Source organism: Pygoscelis adeliae, unplaced genomic scaffold (genome assembly GCF_000699105.1).
Source record: "Pygoscelis adeliae isolate BGI_AS28 unplaced genomic scaffold, ASM69910v1 Scaffold262, whole genome shotgun sequence".
Classification (NCBI taxonomy): Eukaryota; Metazoa; Chordata; class Aves; order Sphenisciformes; family Spheniscidae; genus Pygoscelis; species Pygoscelis adeliae.
In genome coordinates this window covers 698752-714032 of record NW_008824184.1, presented here as the reverse complement: position 1 = coordinate 714032, position 15281 = coordinate 698752, and the positions used below count along the sequence as shown (strand labels likewise).

General features: G+C 42.6%; 2 protein-coding genes across 4 annotated transcripts in view; both read left to right on the top strand.

The window, feature by feature from the left end:
- The window catches only part of KIAA1671 (KIAA1671 ortholog), a 58136-nt gene extending 47687 nt beyond the window's left edge, over nt 1-10449 (top strand). For all 3 annotated transcript variants that reach the window (XM_009334385.1, XM_009334386.1, XM_009334387.1), the window contains exons 3-8: nt 2328-2583; nt 4633-4807; nt 6223-6350; nt 6735-6874; nt 7046-7128; nt 7665-10449. In XM_009334385.1, the coding sequence (XP_009332660.1) occupies nt 2328-2583; nt 4633-4807; nt 6223-6350; nt 6735-6874; nt 7046-7124 (778 nt within the window). In that variant the 3' untranslated portion in view covers nt 7125-7128; nt 7665-10449. The remainder of the gene's footprint in view (nt 1-2327; nt 2584-4632; nt 4808-6222; nt 6351-6734; nt 6875-7045; nt 7129-7664) is intronic.
- Nucleotides 9957-15281, top strand: part of LOC103925648 (beta-crystallin B3-like) — an 8915-nt gene continuing 3590 nt past the window's right edge. The window contains 1 exon segment of the mRNA XM_009334388.1: nt 9957. The gene's annotated coding sequence lies outside the window, so the exon portion shown is untranslated.

Here is a 15281-nt window from a genome sequence, read left to right as displayed (position 1 = left end):
TATATCATGTACTGCTGCTTGATAGAAAGTTGTTATTCAACAGTAGACTCCTGAGTGTTTTCCTCCCAAGATTGCTATCGCTGTGGACTGTACCAAATAATAAGGTCTATTGTTTAAAAAATGTGCATATATTCATACATACATGTTCAGATTGTTTTGGTTTTAGAATAGTTTTCCTAGATATTTGCTCAAAAAAAGGTGTTTGGTAACAAAAGACTCTTGTTAAGCAGAGGGGGAAAAAAAAAAAGCCTGAACTCCTTAAATACTTTTTGTTTTTTAAACTAGAAACTCCTAAAATTAGAAGCAAGACAGCCCTATTTTTACTGACAGTAGAGTCTTACTGTGTTTCCTACAGTCTCCTGCTGCTTAAAGGAATACGCCAACCTATGTGACAAAGGGAGACACATAACTGTATACAGCTTTCAGTCCCGACACTACAACTCATTTCTGTTAGTCTAGGCAAAGGGAAGATTTCTAGGAATACACTGGGAGCATCACACCACTGGGGTGCAGGTCCTGCCGTCCTCGGTGCTCTCCCCGAGGCACTCCGGAAAGCCTCTGCTCGTAGAGCCCTGCCTTAGGGTGCCACCTGCTGCCCACCTCTCCCTTCATCGCTCCCTAACATCCATGAAAGATAAAAACCGCTGGCTGGCTGGCTGGGCAGCTCTCTCTGAAATAAATCCTGAAATAAAAGAGAAGCTCTTTAGGAATTTAGGAAAATGGTTGGTTCAGAGAACCAGTTCCGCAGTTGCGTGGGCATCTCTCAGGTTAGTTTCCAAGCTACGAATGAGCATGGTGGAGGAGCACAGGGCATTTGTCCCTACTGCCGTCCCCAGTCCAGAGGCACTGGCTCAGCCTCTCCCCTGCAGAGCTTTCTGCAGTGATTTCCAGCCCTCTTCTTGCCCCTTTCCAGTCCCCTTCCCTGCCAGTTCACTCTTTGCATGCTTTAAAGTCACCCACTGTGAAGCCAGCAGACCTCCTGCCTGTCAAGAGTGAATCGATGAGCCTGTAGCACTTCTGTGTGATCACGTTGTTGCCTGAAAGCTGCTAAACTTTCCAATAGGATCTGATCCACCTAAACTAGCAATGTCCTCTCTCCTCTTTCACATCTTGGCAATTATGGTTCACTGGGTTACTGTTACTTGTGTTCCTTGTGTCTTATGGACCAAAACCAGAGGCAGTAAGAGAAATAAAAATCTAATACAGCTCAAGTGGAGGAGCTGTTGATCTCAGGATAGCATCAACAGAGACGCTTCTTTCTGTCAGGACACAAGGGATGCAATTTTTTTAAATCCGATGTCTATTAGCATCTAAAAATTGCATCCCAAAATGTTTAAATCCTCTGCGCTGCTGAGGATGCTTCACTTTCCTTGGAGTCATGTGAAATGGAAATTACTCACACCTGCCGCTTGGTATGCGTGGAGCACAAACTGTTGCAGGAGCTGCCGTGGTGGCTAGGGCCATTCCCAGAACACTGACATTTTCTTCAGGTCCAGACGTGTATACACAGCCTTGTTGTGATTTCAGGAAGTGCGCATACAAGTCTTGTATCTACCATATATATAAAAATATAAATATATAAGTATAATAATATATGAAAAATAGATGAATATGAATGAAAATAAATATAATCTAAATATACTTTTGATATGTAAATATTAAAAAGCACCTCCTAGGGAAAAGATGGGAACATGAACAACAGAGGTGTCTGTAAGGGCTGCAGGTAGCTTGTAGTGTCCTGCAGGAATTCACTTACGGTAACAGAGTATTTATTGTTTTGTATTTACAAGCATTTATATGTATTTAAGATAATTTTTGATGAGCAAGGAGAAGAATCTTTTAACAGTTACTCTTTGCCTGAGGCCTGCAAGCAGGGTATTACCCTTCACAATATTTTCAAGTGTACACGGTGCCAAAGTGTAAGGTCTGCTGCTGTTACATATCAAATGGGCAAATTGGTTAGGGCTTTTAAGCAGCTTGCTGTTTCCCTCATCTCGTTTGCGTGTATATATTTGAACAGGCCTTTGTGCTGGGGGAGAGAAACCCCAAGCAATAAAAGCATGTTACAGTCAAATTATTACAATTTATCTGCATATTTGCATTATTCAATACACTGTGAATCCATGTGGGTAAAAAGCTGTGATGATGAAAGTGATCCACAGCTTTGCTGCTGGTACCTGCTGCCTCCAAAGATGCCTTGGTTACTTGTAGCTTGTAGTTTCAGTTCTACCTTTATTTATCGTCTGCTGAGTATGCGTGATCCAAACTATCCTTGCATGTGTTTGTTTACCCTGAAGTCTCATAGATTTCATTTTCTTAATTTGCAGCTTTGTGCCTGAATCTCCTTCCTTGGAAAACAATGTCATTTCAACAAGAAAGCAACCTCCAAATAGCCACCCGTCTTCACTGTCCTCTCAAACGGAACCTGCCTCCCTGGTTGATCACCATGACTTCTCAAGAGACCAAAGGAGCACAAGTTTGGACCGTTCCAGCACTGACATGGACTCTACTGATGGGACCGATTTACCTCCTCCAGGAGACACCTACCCCGATGAAAAGACCACTGATTTCTCTTTCATTGATGTAAGTTACCATAATGGGAAACAGAAGTTCTCCTCCTGTGTTAACTGTATTGTTACTTGTGTGAAGCACTGCAAAGCAGTATCCTCTGGAAACTTTGCATTCAATCTTCCTCTGCCTTTTCTTTATCACATTGAATTTTCCCAGCTGACTTCCTGCTTGAAAAGTTTAAGATCAAAGCTACAAAGCTCTTCTAGTTTCTGTAATGCTTAGGTTCTGAGAGATTCCAAAAAGCTGTTGGCCTCGGATAATGTCTGCCAGTGGCTTAACAAAGTTGCTGTTTCTCTTTCTGCTCCTCAGTGAGCTGTAACAGAAGAGTTAAATGGCTCTGTGAACATTGGAAACATAATTAAATAACACAAATAGCTAGTGACCGCTGTGCTATGAGCCATGCGGTTTTAAGGCTATAAAGGCATTTACTAATATTTTTCTTATTTACAATTGGTCTCTTTCTGTAGTAGCTTACAATTACATTTTAAAGGATTTTTTTCACACTTAAGAATTTTGCAGCTAGTATAACAACAGTAGTTTCTGGCCATACACAGTTAGATGAGGTTTAGTGTTCTTTGGAAGCACTAACACAACTGTAGTTTTTCAGTATAGCATCTAGGAAGTACTGCTTTTTCTTTAGTAAGAGTTGGTGCACTTTTTTTTTTGTTGTTGTATAATGTCTAATGACAGATGTATTGGTAAGTGCAAGACTCCCAACTTACATGGATCGTGCAGCTGCTAGGAAGGTCTCAGATATACTGCCTTGCCTGTCGAAGTGCCATAACACCTTCTGAATTGAGGAGTAGACTGCTCTGTAAAATGTATGAAGGATGCAAGCAGGTTTGTGCTGGAGGCAGTTTGGCCTGGTGCAGCAGAATTGACTTAAAATCACAGCTGCTTCCTGCGTGGGCTGTTCGAAAGTGCCTTTAGCCAGCTCTGTACTCCACTGGTGTTGCCATCTACGGGGAACTCCAGAAACCTGTGTTTTGCCGAAGTAGGTGCTGCTCTCATCTTCCAGCCCACTCCGGCTCTGAAGCAGAGGCCACGTTTGGTGGTCCATTGCTTTGAGATCCCTAACTGCATATGCCTTGGCCTTGGTATCCATTAATAATCCTTTGGCAGGACATCCCGAGTGCACTTTTTGCTCTGTAAAGGAAGCGTTAGTAGCCCAGAACAGTGCGGATGGCATTTTGTCTCTCTGTCAGTGGTTCTGCAGGTAGCGGAGATGGTCCTGTATCCTGCTGTTCCCTGGACAGCTAAAGGTGTCTCTTTAAAACATTAAGAGCTTCAAGTACAGCTGGCAATATGCTGTTTTTTTAATGAGTAGTTTATTCCTGACCTGAAATCTCTTGAAAAGAAATAAAAACACATCTTCCAAAGAAGAGGAGGCTCATTGATGTTTGCTGATTACAGGCAAGTCTCTAACATCAAATTGCTTTAATAAATAAAAGGATTACAGCTCCTTCTTTTGCTCTGTAAATGTTACTGCCTTACTGTCGTGCACAGGGGTGGATGTGTTTGAAATGACTGATCACAGAAGTTTTCTGAATGCCATGACACTTAACTTGCAGTCTCCTTGTTGCTGGTGAGCGGCTTGAAATTTCTGTGGATGGCAACCCGTCAGAACAATGAAATTACAGCATTCTGCTACAAGAGAATTTTGTGTAGTTGCTCTTTTTAGATCCCAGTCTTCTTATTGGCCTACAGCTGTTGCTAGCTAGCAAAGCCTGTATTCTTAAAACACTCTAGGAACCAAAATCCTATTTATTGCAGTTATTTTTTTATTAACTTAGTGAAAATAATTCATGCAGATCAGACATCCACAGCCAAGAGAGATCAAAGAACCAGCATTGAACCCAGTTAGCCACAGCGTAGCATACACTCATCATAAATTCTCTTTAATATAGTTTTAAGTAACTACAAGAATAATAATCAGGCAAACATATATAGTTTAATTAAACTGAATGGGTTAATGCATTAAAGTAGGTTGGGAAATCATTGTGGAGGAGGTGACTTTTATTTTCAGGCTGGTTGAAAGTAAGGCTTTGTTTCTTTTTATAGCAAACCACTATTCTGGACTCCAGTGCACTGAAAACGCGTGTACAGCTCAGCAAAAAGAGACGCCGTCGGGCTCCTATTTCCCACTCTCTTAGAAGAAGCAGAGGGCTGGAGTTTGAAAACAGATTTTCTTTGACGGAAGAACCAGATAATACCTGGATGTTTAAAGATTCCACAGGTATCCCTCAACTATCTGAAATAATTAGCTGTAATCAACTTGCTTGTAAGGGCAGGAATTTCTGAATGGTTTAACATACCTGAAGTTACATCAAGATTTAACAACAGCTTCCTTTTCCCACCTCTGGGTCATCCTCTAAATCAAGTCTTCCCTTCTGTTCCTTGGAGGCTTTGGAGTGAGGGAAGCCGCAGTCGCCAGACCTACAGAAGACCAGGGCGAAGGAGAGCTTTGATGCAATTTCCTTTAGTTTCTGGCTGCTGACTTAAGAGAATTTTCTTCACTAAGAAAATACTGAGTTTAGAAACTGCTACGGTTGGATGCATTCTCTAGCACTTTCTTTATACCTGTCTGTGTGTTATTGATAAGAGCAACTGTAATTGTTCATATTCCATAGGTGCTCATAAATATTCTTTCTTTCTAGCCTCTATAAGTACTACAGGACTAAAGAGGCCTAGTTAAGGGAAAAATCAACTCCTTCAAATCCCTTCTATTAAAAATGTCCCCCTCCTGGCCTGTACTATTCCTTAGGATGCAATAAGGAAATGCATCGGGCGCTGAAAATCCTTGCTCATGGAAGTGAATGAATGGCTTAATGCACGCACCCGTTATAGATCCACGATTTAGTACCCACAGCACTTTGGTGCTATGGTGATATATGCTGCAGATATCCTTTTGATACGCCCTGAGTGGAGGAATTACTGGTGTTGCAGCCTGTTCTTTAGAGAGGCTGGTGATTTTTTTTGTAACTCAGGGAACCTATTAAAAAAGTCAGTTTTGTGACCTGCCATTTCTGCTTTCCCTTAAAGCCTATGAATACAGGGAAGAATGTGTGATCAAACAGATCTCGTCCGTAGCCTCCTAATCAATGGAAAGACTGTTATCTGTGTGGTGGTTGCTTTGGTGCAGGTCTAACAGACCTAAAATATTTTGAAGGCTTACCTTGATAAGAAATGCTGTACTGGAAGCTGGAGTGTAATTATCAACTAAAGACCCAGTGCATGTAAAGCCAACCATACCATTGCATCTTTCCCTGTAGTATGCAGACTTTTGCTACTCAGCCTCTTTGTATCAAAGCCCTGCTTTGAGCAGCGGGTGGACCAGATAATTTTCAGATGTCTCTTCCAATCTAAATTAATCTCAGTTGATCACAGAGCGTGAGATATTTAGAAGCAGCAACATTCATTAAATTAGGAGTACCTTCTGCTCCCTCATCTCTGTCAGCAAGAAATCGTTGCTGAGTACTTTGTTGCTTTGATCTCTGTTGAAGCATTGGACCCAGTCCTGTGGTGTGTTAATATTACTGTTAATACATTTTTGAATGGAATGAGAGATCTAGAACAAGGTATAGGTGAAAAGCCTGCTGACTAGTGTTTTTTTTTCCCCCTCTGCTTTTTTTTTTTTAAACAATTAATTAGAAGAGAAGAAAACTATGCAACAGGAAGATTCTGATGAGGAAGAAAAGATACAGCATACTGCGAGATCATCTTCTGTACAAGCTCAGAGACTTCCCGTATTTCCAGGAATGGACCACTCTGTTCTCAAGGTAAACATGGGCAGAACACATCAGATGAGAGTTAGACCAGTTCAGTAGCTGCAGATTCTCTCTAGGAGTGGAGCTAGGAAATTTTGCTGAAGATGACAATGTTGTTTGGGGGGTGGGGTGGGGTGTGGGGGGGTGATGTGTAGAAAAACCTTGCAGTTATCTTTCTCGCTTTTAACTGTTGGTTAGAAATACTGTGATTTGGAAAAAAATGAGCTTCGCAATAGCAAACATGCTTTCAAAACTGCATAGGTTTATATGGAATCTCTTCACTGATTTCAGGCGTGGATTTTTTTGTTTTTATAAATCTGAGTTTTGTTTTGCATTCCAAAAAAAGTCTGAATGCTGTCTTACAAAGGAGCTCGTTTCTTTATTTTTATTTTTTAGGCCCAACTGCGGAAAAGACAAGAGTCTGAGAGTCCTGGTGAAATAGGTTCTGCTCAGCTGTTCAAATCCCCTAAACCACAACTGCAGCTTGGAACTCCTGGTAGCAGACTGCTGCCCTCCAGTGTAGAGAAGGAGGACAGGTGAGAGACTTCCACCAGTGTCAGAAAGATGCCAATACTCGTTTTGGTGGAAAAAGAAAAATAACGCAAGTAGACTTCCCAAGGCTGTAGGGGAAATTGTATATTTCGTTTTTTTGTTTCTGTAATGGGTTTTCACAATTAAAGAACAAAGAGTATTTTCTTATATCTTAGGTCAGAAGAAAAGTCTCCTCAGTGGCTGAAGGAGCTGAAATCAAAGAAGAGACAGAGCCATTATGAGAATCAGGTTTGAAAAGGTATCTTCCGACCAAAAGAGGGGCTTTGCTAAATGAAAGTGTGCAGTGATAAAAACACACGTGGAAAATGTTTCCTTAATGTGTCAATATAACAACTCTGTAAGCATAAACATTAAAATGGGCTTACTATGAAATGTACACCCAGGAATGTAAAGTAATTCTGTGTTGAGGCAGAGCAGGTTTCGTAGAAGCGAAGTTTTCATTCACAGGTGATACAGTTTCACTGATTCTCTGCAGATATTTTTATTGAAACAACACTCAATCTGTTTGTGCTGTGATTTCATAGTGCTGCCATCAAGCAAGAACAACGAATAACAGGCTTGTGCACATTTTGTAAACCTTGGCATATCTCGTTTCAGCAGTATTCTGGGCAGCTCTTGAGCATTTAGCGCGTTAAATAGGATGACACCAAGACGACACTACAACAGTAATATGCATTTGTGGGGGCTTTCCTGTTACAGACACTGAGAGGGGTCTGACTGCTTTCTTGCCCGTGTCATACCATTACTTCCACTGCTGCTGTTTTTTCTTTCCAGATAGTGATTCTAACTCGAAGAAGATAAAGAAGTTTAACAGAAGCCTTAACTCATCTGAACCTAAAATTCACGTCATGTTGCTGCTGTTTGCTTCCTGCCTCAACTGCTATGTGCATGGTGCCTTCCTGTTTTGTGGAGAAAGCTGCTTGATATTCATAGTCAAATACAAAGCTGTATCTTTTCAGATATGGGAGGATAGTCACTTCAGACCTGCCTGGAAGAAGAACCGGTGGTTCGTAGTTAGCACTTCAGAAAGTCTTGAAAGATTGTAATATTTGATCTAGGAGTGCTGTGCACCAGAAAAGTCCCCTGACTGTTGAACAAAGACTGCATTTCCGCGTAGGTGTTCAGCAACTCAAAAATATGACTTTTGGTAGACGTGCCAGGTGTAAGGCTGGGCTTTGTGTTTGTTTATGAAAATAACAATTCTAATCAAATTTATCTCTTTTTGTGAAAAAATAGTAAGCTCCTATTTAGACTGAAGTTTGTGGAAGGTGAGAGTGAAAGAACAAATTATGTTTACTGCCATATTGAAAAAGGAAACTTGATTATTTTTTGTAAAATGTATTTTTGATTGGCTTATATTTACATGTGATCTGCTGACCTAGCAGATGAATATAATTTTTAGATGAACAAAATGTTAACTTTTGTCACTCTTGAAATGGTATATTCTGTGTTTTGTCAGCATGTGGAATAATTGCTTCATTGGAATGTCTTTCCTAAAAAGGATCAAGCAATAATGTCAACCAGTTCTCTTTAAAAAAAAAAAATAAAATATGTAAATACTGTTTTTTTTATAACAAAAAAGGAAGGGAAGAGGGAGGATGTTACACTCATATCAGGGTTCCAGTTAATTGTTGAATGTCACTTTAATAGCAGTTTGGATAGTCCCACTTCATATTTTTATTTGTTGATCTGTAAATACCAGGTTTAAGTTTTTATTTTTATGCTGATTTTGTGGGATAACCTAAATGTGATCTTCAGTTTCTCAGATTATTTACTTTTCTTCTTTTGGTAAGACCGATGTTATAATAGCAGTATAGATATCTCATGCATAACACGGGTGTGATGAATATCACTTATATCTCAAATATGTTAGTATCTTTGAAAACAGATTCTGAAATATCAACCAAGATGTCCATTTAAGACATACTTTATTCTTTCCCCAAGTAAGTGCTCTTTTCAGTAAACCTTTAAAGATGTAGCCCAACGAGGGAGGTTATTCTGTCGCATCAGTATTCCTCTCGACTCGACTAAGAAAGCAGCAATGTGGAAGAAGGAAGCGAGACTGGAGCTCTCTCCTCCTCTGGTGCCCTCCTGTAGCGCAGGGCTGGGCAGAGCCTCCCGCAGCGCCGGCAGCCCAAAAGCCGCGTGGGACAGCGTGGCAGCGGTGTGGGGCCGGAGCGGGAGCAGACACTGCTCCTTGCGTTGCACTTCCCGTGTCCTGCTGATGGGCTTCTCTAGATATTAAAGATAAAGCACCTGCACTTGAACTCATTTTCTTTTTTTTTTTTCTTATGATCAGCGTTTCGGAAAGCTTGGTTTATGTGGGGTTACCACAATGGTGCATCTGCTAGCCAGAGTGGCATTGCCTGGTCTGCTGTCTATCAAGCTTGTAGCTGCCAAAGCCATGTGCCAATTCTTCTCATGGAGGAGTCACAGATGAGGTGATTTTTAGTCCCAGTCTGCTTGTAGGAAATAACAGCAGTATGTCAGGAGACAAGTCCCATATGCACGTATCTCTCTCCCAGATTTAGTTCCGATAGCAGCTCCCTGTACTTAATGGAAGTGACACGGATAAGTTTCTCTTATGTAAAAAATCTTTACTTGCTGCTTTGCCCTACTTCACATCAGAGCTGTTGCCGCTGTTACAGTTTTACAGCCCCTTCTGCGACCAATTAAGAAACGATCACCCCAGATTTCTGCCAAGTGTTTCATTCTGTGTGGCTTTTAACCCTGGGCAATGGGAGATGGACTTCCATTTGAATGCAGTCAACCAGACTGTTAAAGAGCTCCTCTTAGCTAATTTTAAAATGTTGCACATATTTTCTTCATCCCTTTTCTTCAGATGGTGGTGGAAAAGGCGACTCTTGAAGAGATAAGCTTGTGTATGTGTCTCTTTGGGATTTTTTTTTTTTATGGCAGCACTGACGGGTACCATCAGTTGCATACTGCGTGTGACGCGCACACTGCGGTCAGCCCTGAAGGCAGCGTTTGCAGGTGTGAGAGAAGAATGATTGCTTTTCTTACTCCAGTGAAGTGGGGCTTGCTTTAAAAAGTATCTAGAAATCAGGTAAATTCCCCCTGCTTATGAGAATATTTACAGAGGCTTGATTTTCGAATTCAGCGGGTTGACAGTGTTGCATTACCAATAGTTGGAGGATTTACTGGTTCTTGGTCTAATAAGTGAAGGCCAGAAATTCTGTACCTGCAGTGTTTGCTCTGCGTTTGAGGAAACTGAGAGGATTAATGCTAGGTTTCCACAAAGCCCTTTGAATGTGTATGCATTTCCACATCTGCTTGGACAATGCACTGAAACTTACTGTATTTAGTAGTTTAACCTACTACTGAGAAATGTTTAATGCTTAAATGTCTAATTAAAAAGCATCTTTAGAATGTTATTGAATGGAAAAGTGTTTTTTCTGCTCTTATCATTTCTTTATGTTGTACATGGATTAAATATCTATTTCCTTCTCTTCAGGTTATCACTGTGTAATAAAAGATCTATAAATATGTTATTACTTCTTAAATGATAGAACATACTGTAATACACTTTATGCAATTCTATTTTAATTCCAAATAATGCTTGTTGAATTTTCAATGCTTTTGTTGCCACATACTTTTTTTTTTGCTGTTAATACGAGATGGGAGCGAGCTCTCAGCTTCAGCTCTTTCTTTGGGTATGCTTTTTCATTAATTACTGGAACCTACCTCAGAGCAGGTTTCAGCTCTTGTCCTAACAGTGTCTGAGTAATAACAAAGATGATGGAGATCCTGGCACTCCCCGTGGAGTGCAGTGCCCTCGTCCCTTCCTTCACGGCTGCTCAGCTTTTTTTGCTTGCTTAAAAAGCTGCATCAGTAGAGTGATATTTTTTTTAAAGTGAAAGTACGTGGTTTGTGGAATTCAGAAATACTTCTTTTTCTGATTTCACTTTTCTCTCGTTATTACCGGAAATCCTCCTTCCGTTTCAGTTTGTCATTTGGGCATTTACACAGCCGTTCTGTTTCTTTTTATTGGAATCCCCAATTGTGGATTTCTTCCTTTTTATTTTTCTGTTTGCAAATTCACCTTTTTAAGGTCTGTGTAGCTTTAATTTGAGTCCTTTAATTTGAGTAGCTGTTCCAGAGTCTTGCTGCTTTGGTTTTACTTCCTGCAGAGAAAAATGCAGCGTTTCTGTTCTTCAGCCTTTGAAGTCTGAAACCTTCTTATAAAGTGGCCCTATAGGAATTAACCCCCCCACCTTTTGGCTTGCACAGAAGTTTGCTTCACCCTGTTATTTGTTTGCAGACAATTACTGGCAGACTGTTAAATGCACTGTGTATCAGATTTATAAATGCAAACTGTTAATCGTCCATTTCATCTGGAGCAGCAGCATCAGTTAGCTTATAACCTTTAGTACTTGTGCAAACACGCTGAAATATGCCTTCTGTCTTAGGTATTAAACTGAGGATGTGGTTTGATGTCAAGGTGTTAAATGGAGAGCTGATATACCAAAATAGCTTAGTGGGGATCAGGGCAGCTCTAAGACAAATATCATATAAATAGTTTAAATACAATGCTTTAACAGTCTGTGCCCTCGTAAAAGGCACTTCTGTCTCTATGCCTTTTTCCCCTTACTGTGAAAAAAATCTGTTACCGATACTACAGTATTACTGCCCTTAGTGTTACTGCATGTAGGAAGCGAGAGCGCCTTTGGCAGACTTAACCTGATCCTCTGGAGCCAGCGGAACTGCGTATCCAGAACTCCGGTGGTCCCAGCCCAAATATGCTCTGTGTGTGTGGTACCCCGAATGCGGTCAGAGTGAATCCACGGGAGGAGAGCAGGATTGCCAGCAATGACTAGGCTGTGTCTGGTTTGAGAAAAATCGTAAAGTCAGTCGAACGTGGTATTTTGGGAGATGGCTGTGTGTTCCACACGTCGTGTGGTGGAAGGGGTTTGATGATCACTTACTGCAGATACCTAACTTCGAACAGTAAAACCACACTTTCTCCTGGGGTAGCTTGTTTTGCTGGGAGATGGGGAGTTTCAGCATGCTGCCACGCAGTGTGGCTCTTCTGTGGAAGGTGCATCCAGGTGCAGAAGCTCCTGGAGCCGTGTTTTCAGCGCTGTTACTGCTGTTGCCAAGCTAGCCCCCCAAACTATTCCAGTAAAAGCGTAGTGTTGTCACCGTAACTGTGCTCGCATAAAGAAGATGCTGTTGTCAGAGATCGCTGTCTTCTCCTTCCTGAAGGACACTTGTGCAAGCCCGTGGTGTAGACACAGCAAAGCAGCCTGCAGCCCACCCTGGGTCCCAAGGTGTGAAGGATGTGTTGGATAAGTCACCCCAGCCACTGCCTTTGGGGTGAGTGCCGGAGGTGGAGGTCTCACTGTCCTATAATAGAAATGTTGTGAAGGAAAAGCAAATGTTTGTTTTCTCATTGACTTGAGCTCTGCTCTCATGAGAGCTATCAGGTGTTTTTCCTAGATCTTCACGTGAATTAAAGGAACAAAAGTGGGCTTTTTGGGAGGACAGGGCTTTTGGGGCAGAAATCGGCCTCCGTGGAACTTTAGTGTGGATTTGGTCATACAGTGTTCTGAGACCTCTCAGTTGGGACCGCAGAGTCCAGGAACCTCTGGTCCAGCCTAGTTCTGCCTGCACTGGTACGAGTGGAGAGGGTAAATGGTGGGCATCCTTTCTGAGGTGGGGTTAGAAAGAGCTGGTCATGGTGAGCACTGTTCCTGAGCACGCCCAGCCACCCGTGTCCCCCTCTCCCCCTCCTGCGGCCATCCTCTTAGCTCAAAGTATATTTGCAAAAATACCATCTGAAATAAATTTTGATTCTTCTGGTGGGATTGGAGGAGGAGAAGGAGAGACAAGGTCTAATGGCTTACGGATTTTTCTCTTTCCATGTTAACATGACGGTATCAAGCCTGTTTTTAAAGGAGCTATTGTATAGATTAAAATTTTATATCGTTCCACATAGCCTTATAGAATATGTAAATATGGGTCACGATAAATATATTGTGGTATAGAAAATACTTTGTACTACATAGTTTCCTAAGTAATAAAGAGATTCTGGCTGTTGTGTACTGTACTGTACAACTATGATTCAAGTTCAGCTTTACCAGATACTAAGAAAAAAACCTATTTTCTAACACTATAAGCGTTTCTCAAAGGGATTTAAGAGGCTGACAGCAAAAGGAAATTGAGTTCTGTTAAGAAGACAAATCAATGAGATCCAGTGCCCCTTCTGTCATGTTTTTGCAATTGCCTTATCATTGTGCGAGCTCCGTGAGTTTGGGAAAGGAAGATTCATGGGCACTGCAGCCCCTACAGAGCTAAGCGTAATGGGGACGCTGGCAAGGAATGGACCGGTAAGAAAAATGCTTTCTAAGGATTTGTAATCTGTTGAACACAGATACCATTGTGTTTGGTAAAAGAGACAAATTAATCCATTCCACGCTCTCCTTTGAGTCCTCCTTCTGTACAGAAGTGATTTTCTATTTTACAGCCAAGCAGTTTTGTATTCAAAGAAAAGATGAAAATGTGAAAAGGCACTGCAATAAAAATGGACTGTATCGAACTGCTGTCCGTGCTGGGGTCTTTGTAGGTACAAAATGTCGTTGGACTAGTGACAACAAATGCTATTGAGCTGCACTGCGCTGCCAGTTGCACTTCATGTTTAGCTTTACATTGCTAAGACCCTTATCCCACCCCCGCCTTGACTCATGTTTGTCGGAGCTGTGCAGCATCCCGCAGGCGGGCTCCGATGGGGAAGGCAAATCTCTTTTGGAGGCGATTTGTCTCGTCCTTCATCAGAAGCTGCGCCAATGGGCAGTGGTGAAAAAGAGTCTGTTGGAGACGGAGAGCAGCGCTACACCAGACGCTGTGTGGATCCTCTCTGTCGTACCGGGCTTGGTGCATCACCCCTGCTCTGTGCTGGGGCCGAGCCTCCGCAGGAAAGCCGCCACCGTGGCTGTACGTCAGCGACGGGATGGGGATGAAAAGCCTTGCCGTAAATGGCTCTAATGCGTGGTACGATACAGCAAATTGCAGCAGAGCGCTCCATTTGGGTGCTGTCGCTGACGGGACAGGTTTCCGGCCATCTGCCGATTAGATAAACTTCAAGTTTGTCCGACCTGGCCCAGTGGAGTAGCTTTTTGGCAATTTCGGTAAATGTTTCATGTGTAGTTCTCAGTTTCAAGATGAGGCACACTCAGAGCAGGTAGAAAACCCTGCAAGAGCAGTACTAAGGGGAGATGTGTGTAGGTTGAACGTAACTTAGTGTTCCCTGAAGAAGAGGGAATCAGGCCTGCTACTAGCAAAGCAAAATGCTCTCACCAGCTTGGCATCTGGTGTGGAAGAACTGCACTTTTCCCCCTCTTAGATCATGCTTTGCCTGTAAAGATGGAGGAACCCATGTACGAGGCACTTGGCTCCCAAAAGACCCTGTTAGTCTCCTTGAGCCCAGGGCAGTGTGTGTGCAGTGCTCTCAGCAAACATGCAGGGTAGGGAGATGAACTGGAGTGCAAAGAAGGAAAAGGGGTTTGATGGAGAAAACCTTCCTGATAAGGGTCAAAGCTGAGGTGAGAACCCGAATCTTGAGTGCCGGTCCTGCTCTCTTGCCGCGGTACCGGCTGCCCCCAGCTTCCCCACCGTGCTTCCAGCAGAGCTCCTGGGAGTTGACGCCGACCCCACGTCTCATCTTGCGTTTGAGCCCAAACAAGCTGTAAATATTTTGCATGTTTTTTTGCTTTGTGCTGTGCTTGGTTTCTAAGCTAAACCCTCCCGTTAACTGCTGATGGGAGAGTTTTCCAGAGAACCTGGCAAGAAGCAGCGTGAACGTGCTGATGTGAATTTCGACGTTAATCTTCCGTAAATTGAGTGGCACATTTTTAAGGGACAGCCGGGAGAAATCTGAATAACGTTTCCATAGCATGCTGCAAGCCCGTGCTATTGAGATGAAATCTCATGGATGAAATTCAGTAGACGCAGCTGCTGTATCAGCGTCCAAATAATGTGCTGTTCTGTTCAGAAGCAACCCATAAATAGCAGGGCCACCCGCACCGGCCAGCAGAGCGGAACCACGCCGAGAGAGGTAGTGGCAGCACTGCTTGGACTGGAAGGGGCTTTAAAAAAGAATTAGCCTGTCTGAGTCGAGGTCTCACTATAGCGAATGTTTTGCTAATGCTTGGCGAGAAGTGATGCTGCAGGGTTTTGATTAAGGACGCCGGTCAAACTCAGTTTCTTTTATTCGTCTCCTATTAACCTCTCGGCAACCCCTTGCGTTAGGGGAGGTGTGTTGGGACAGGGTTTCCTATTCGAGCAGGAACTTTGTGAGATGTTCCTGGAGAGCAAGGAGGGGGCTCTCACTGCTGTCCTGCCAGCCAACGCGGTGGCAGCAGCTCCAGCTGC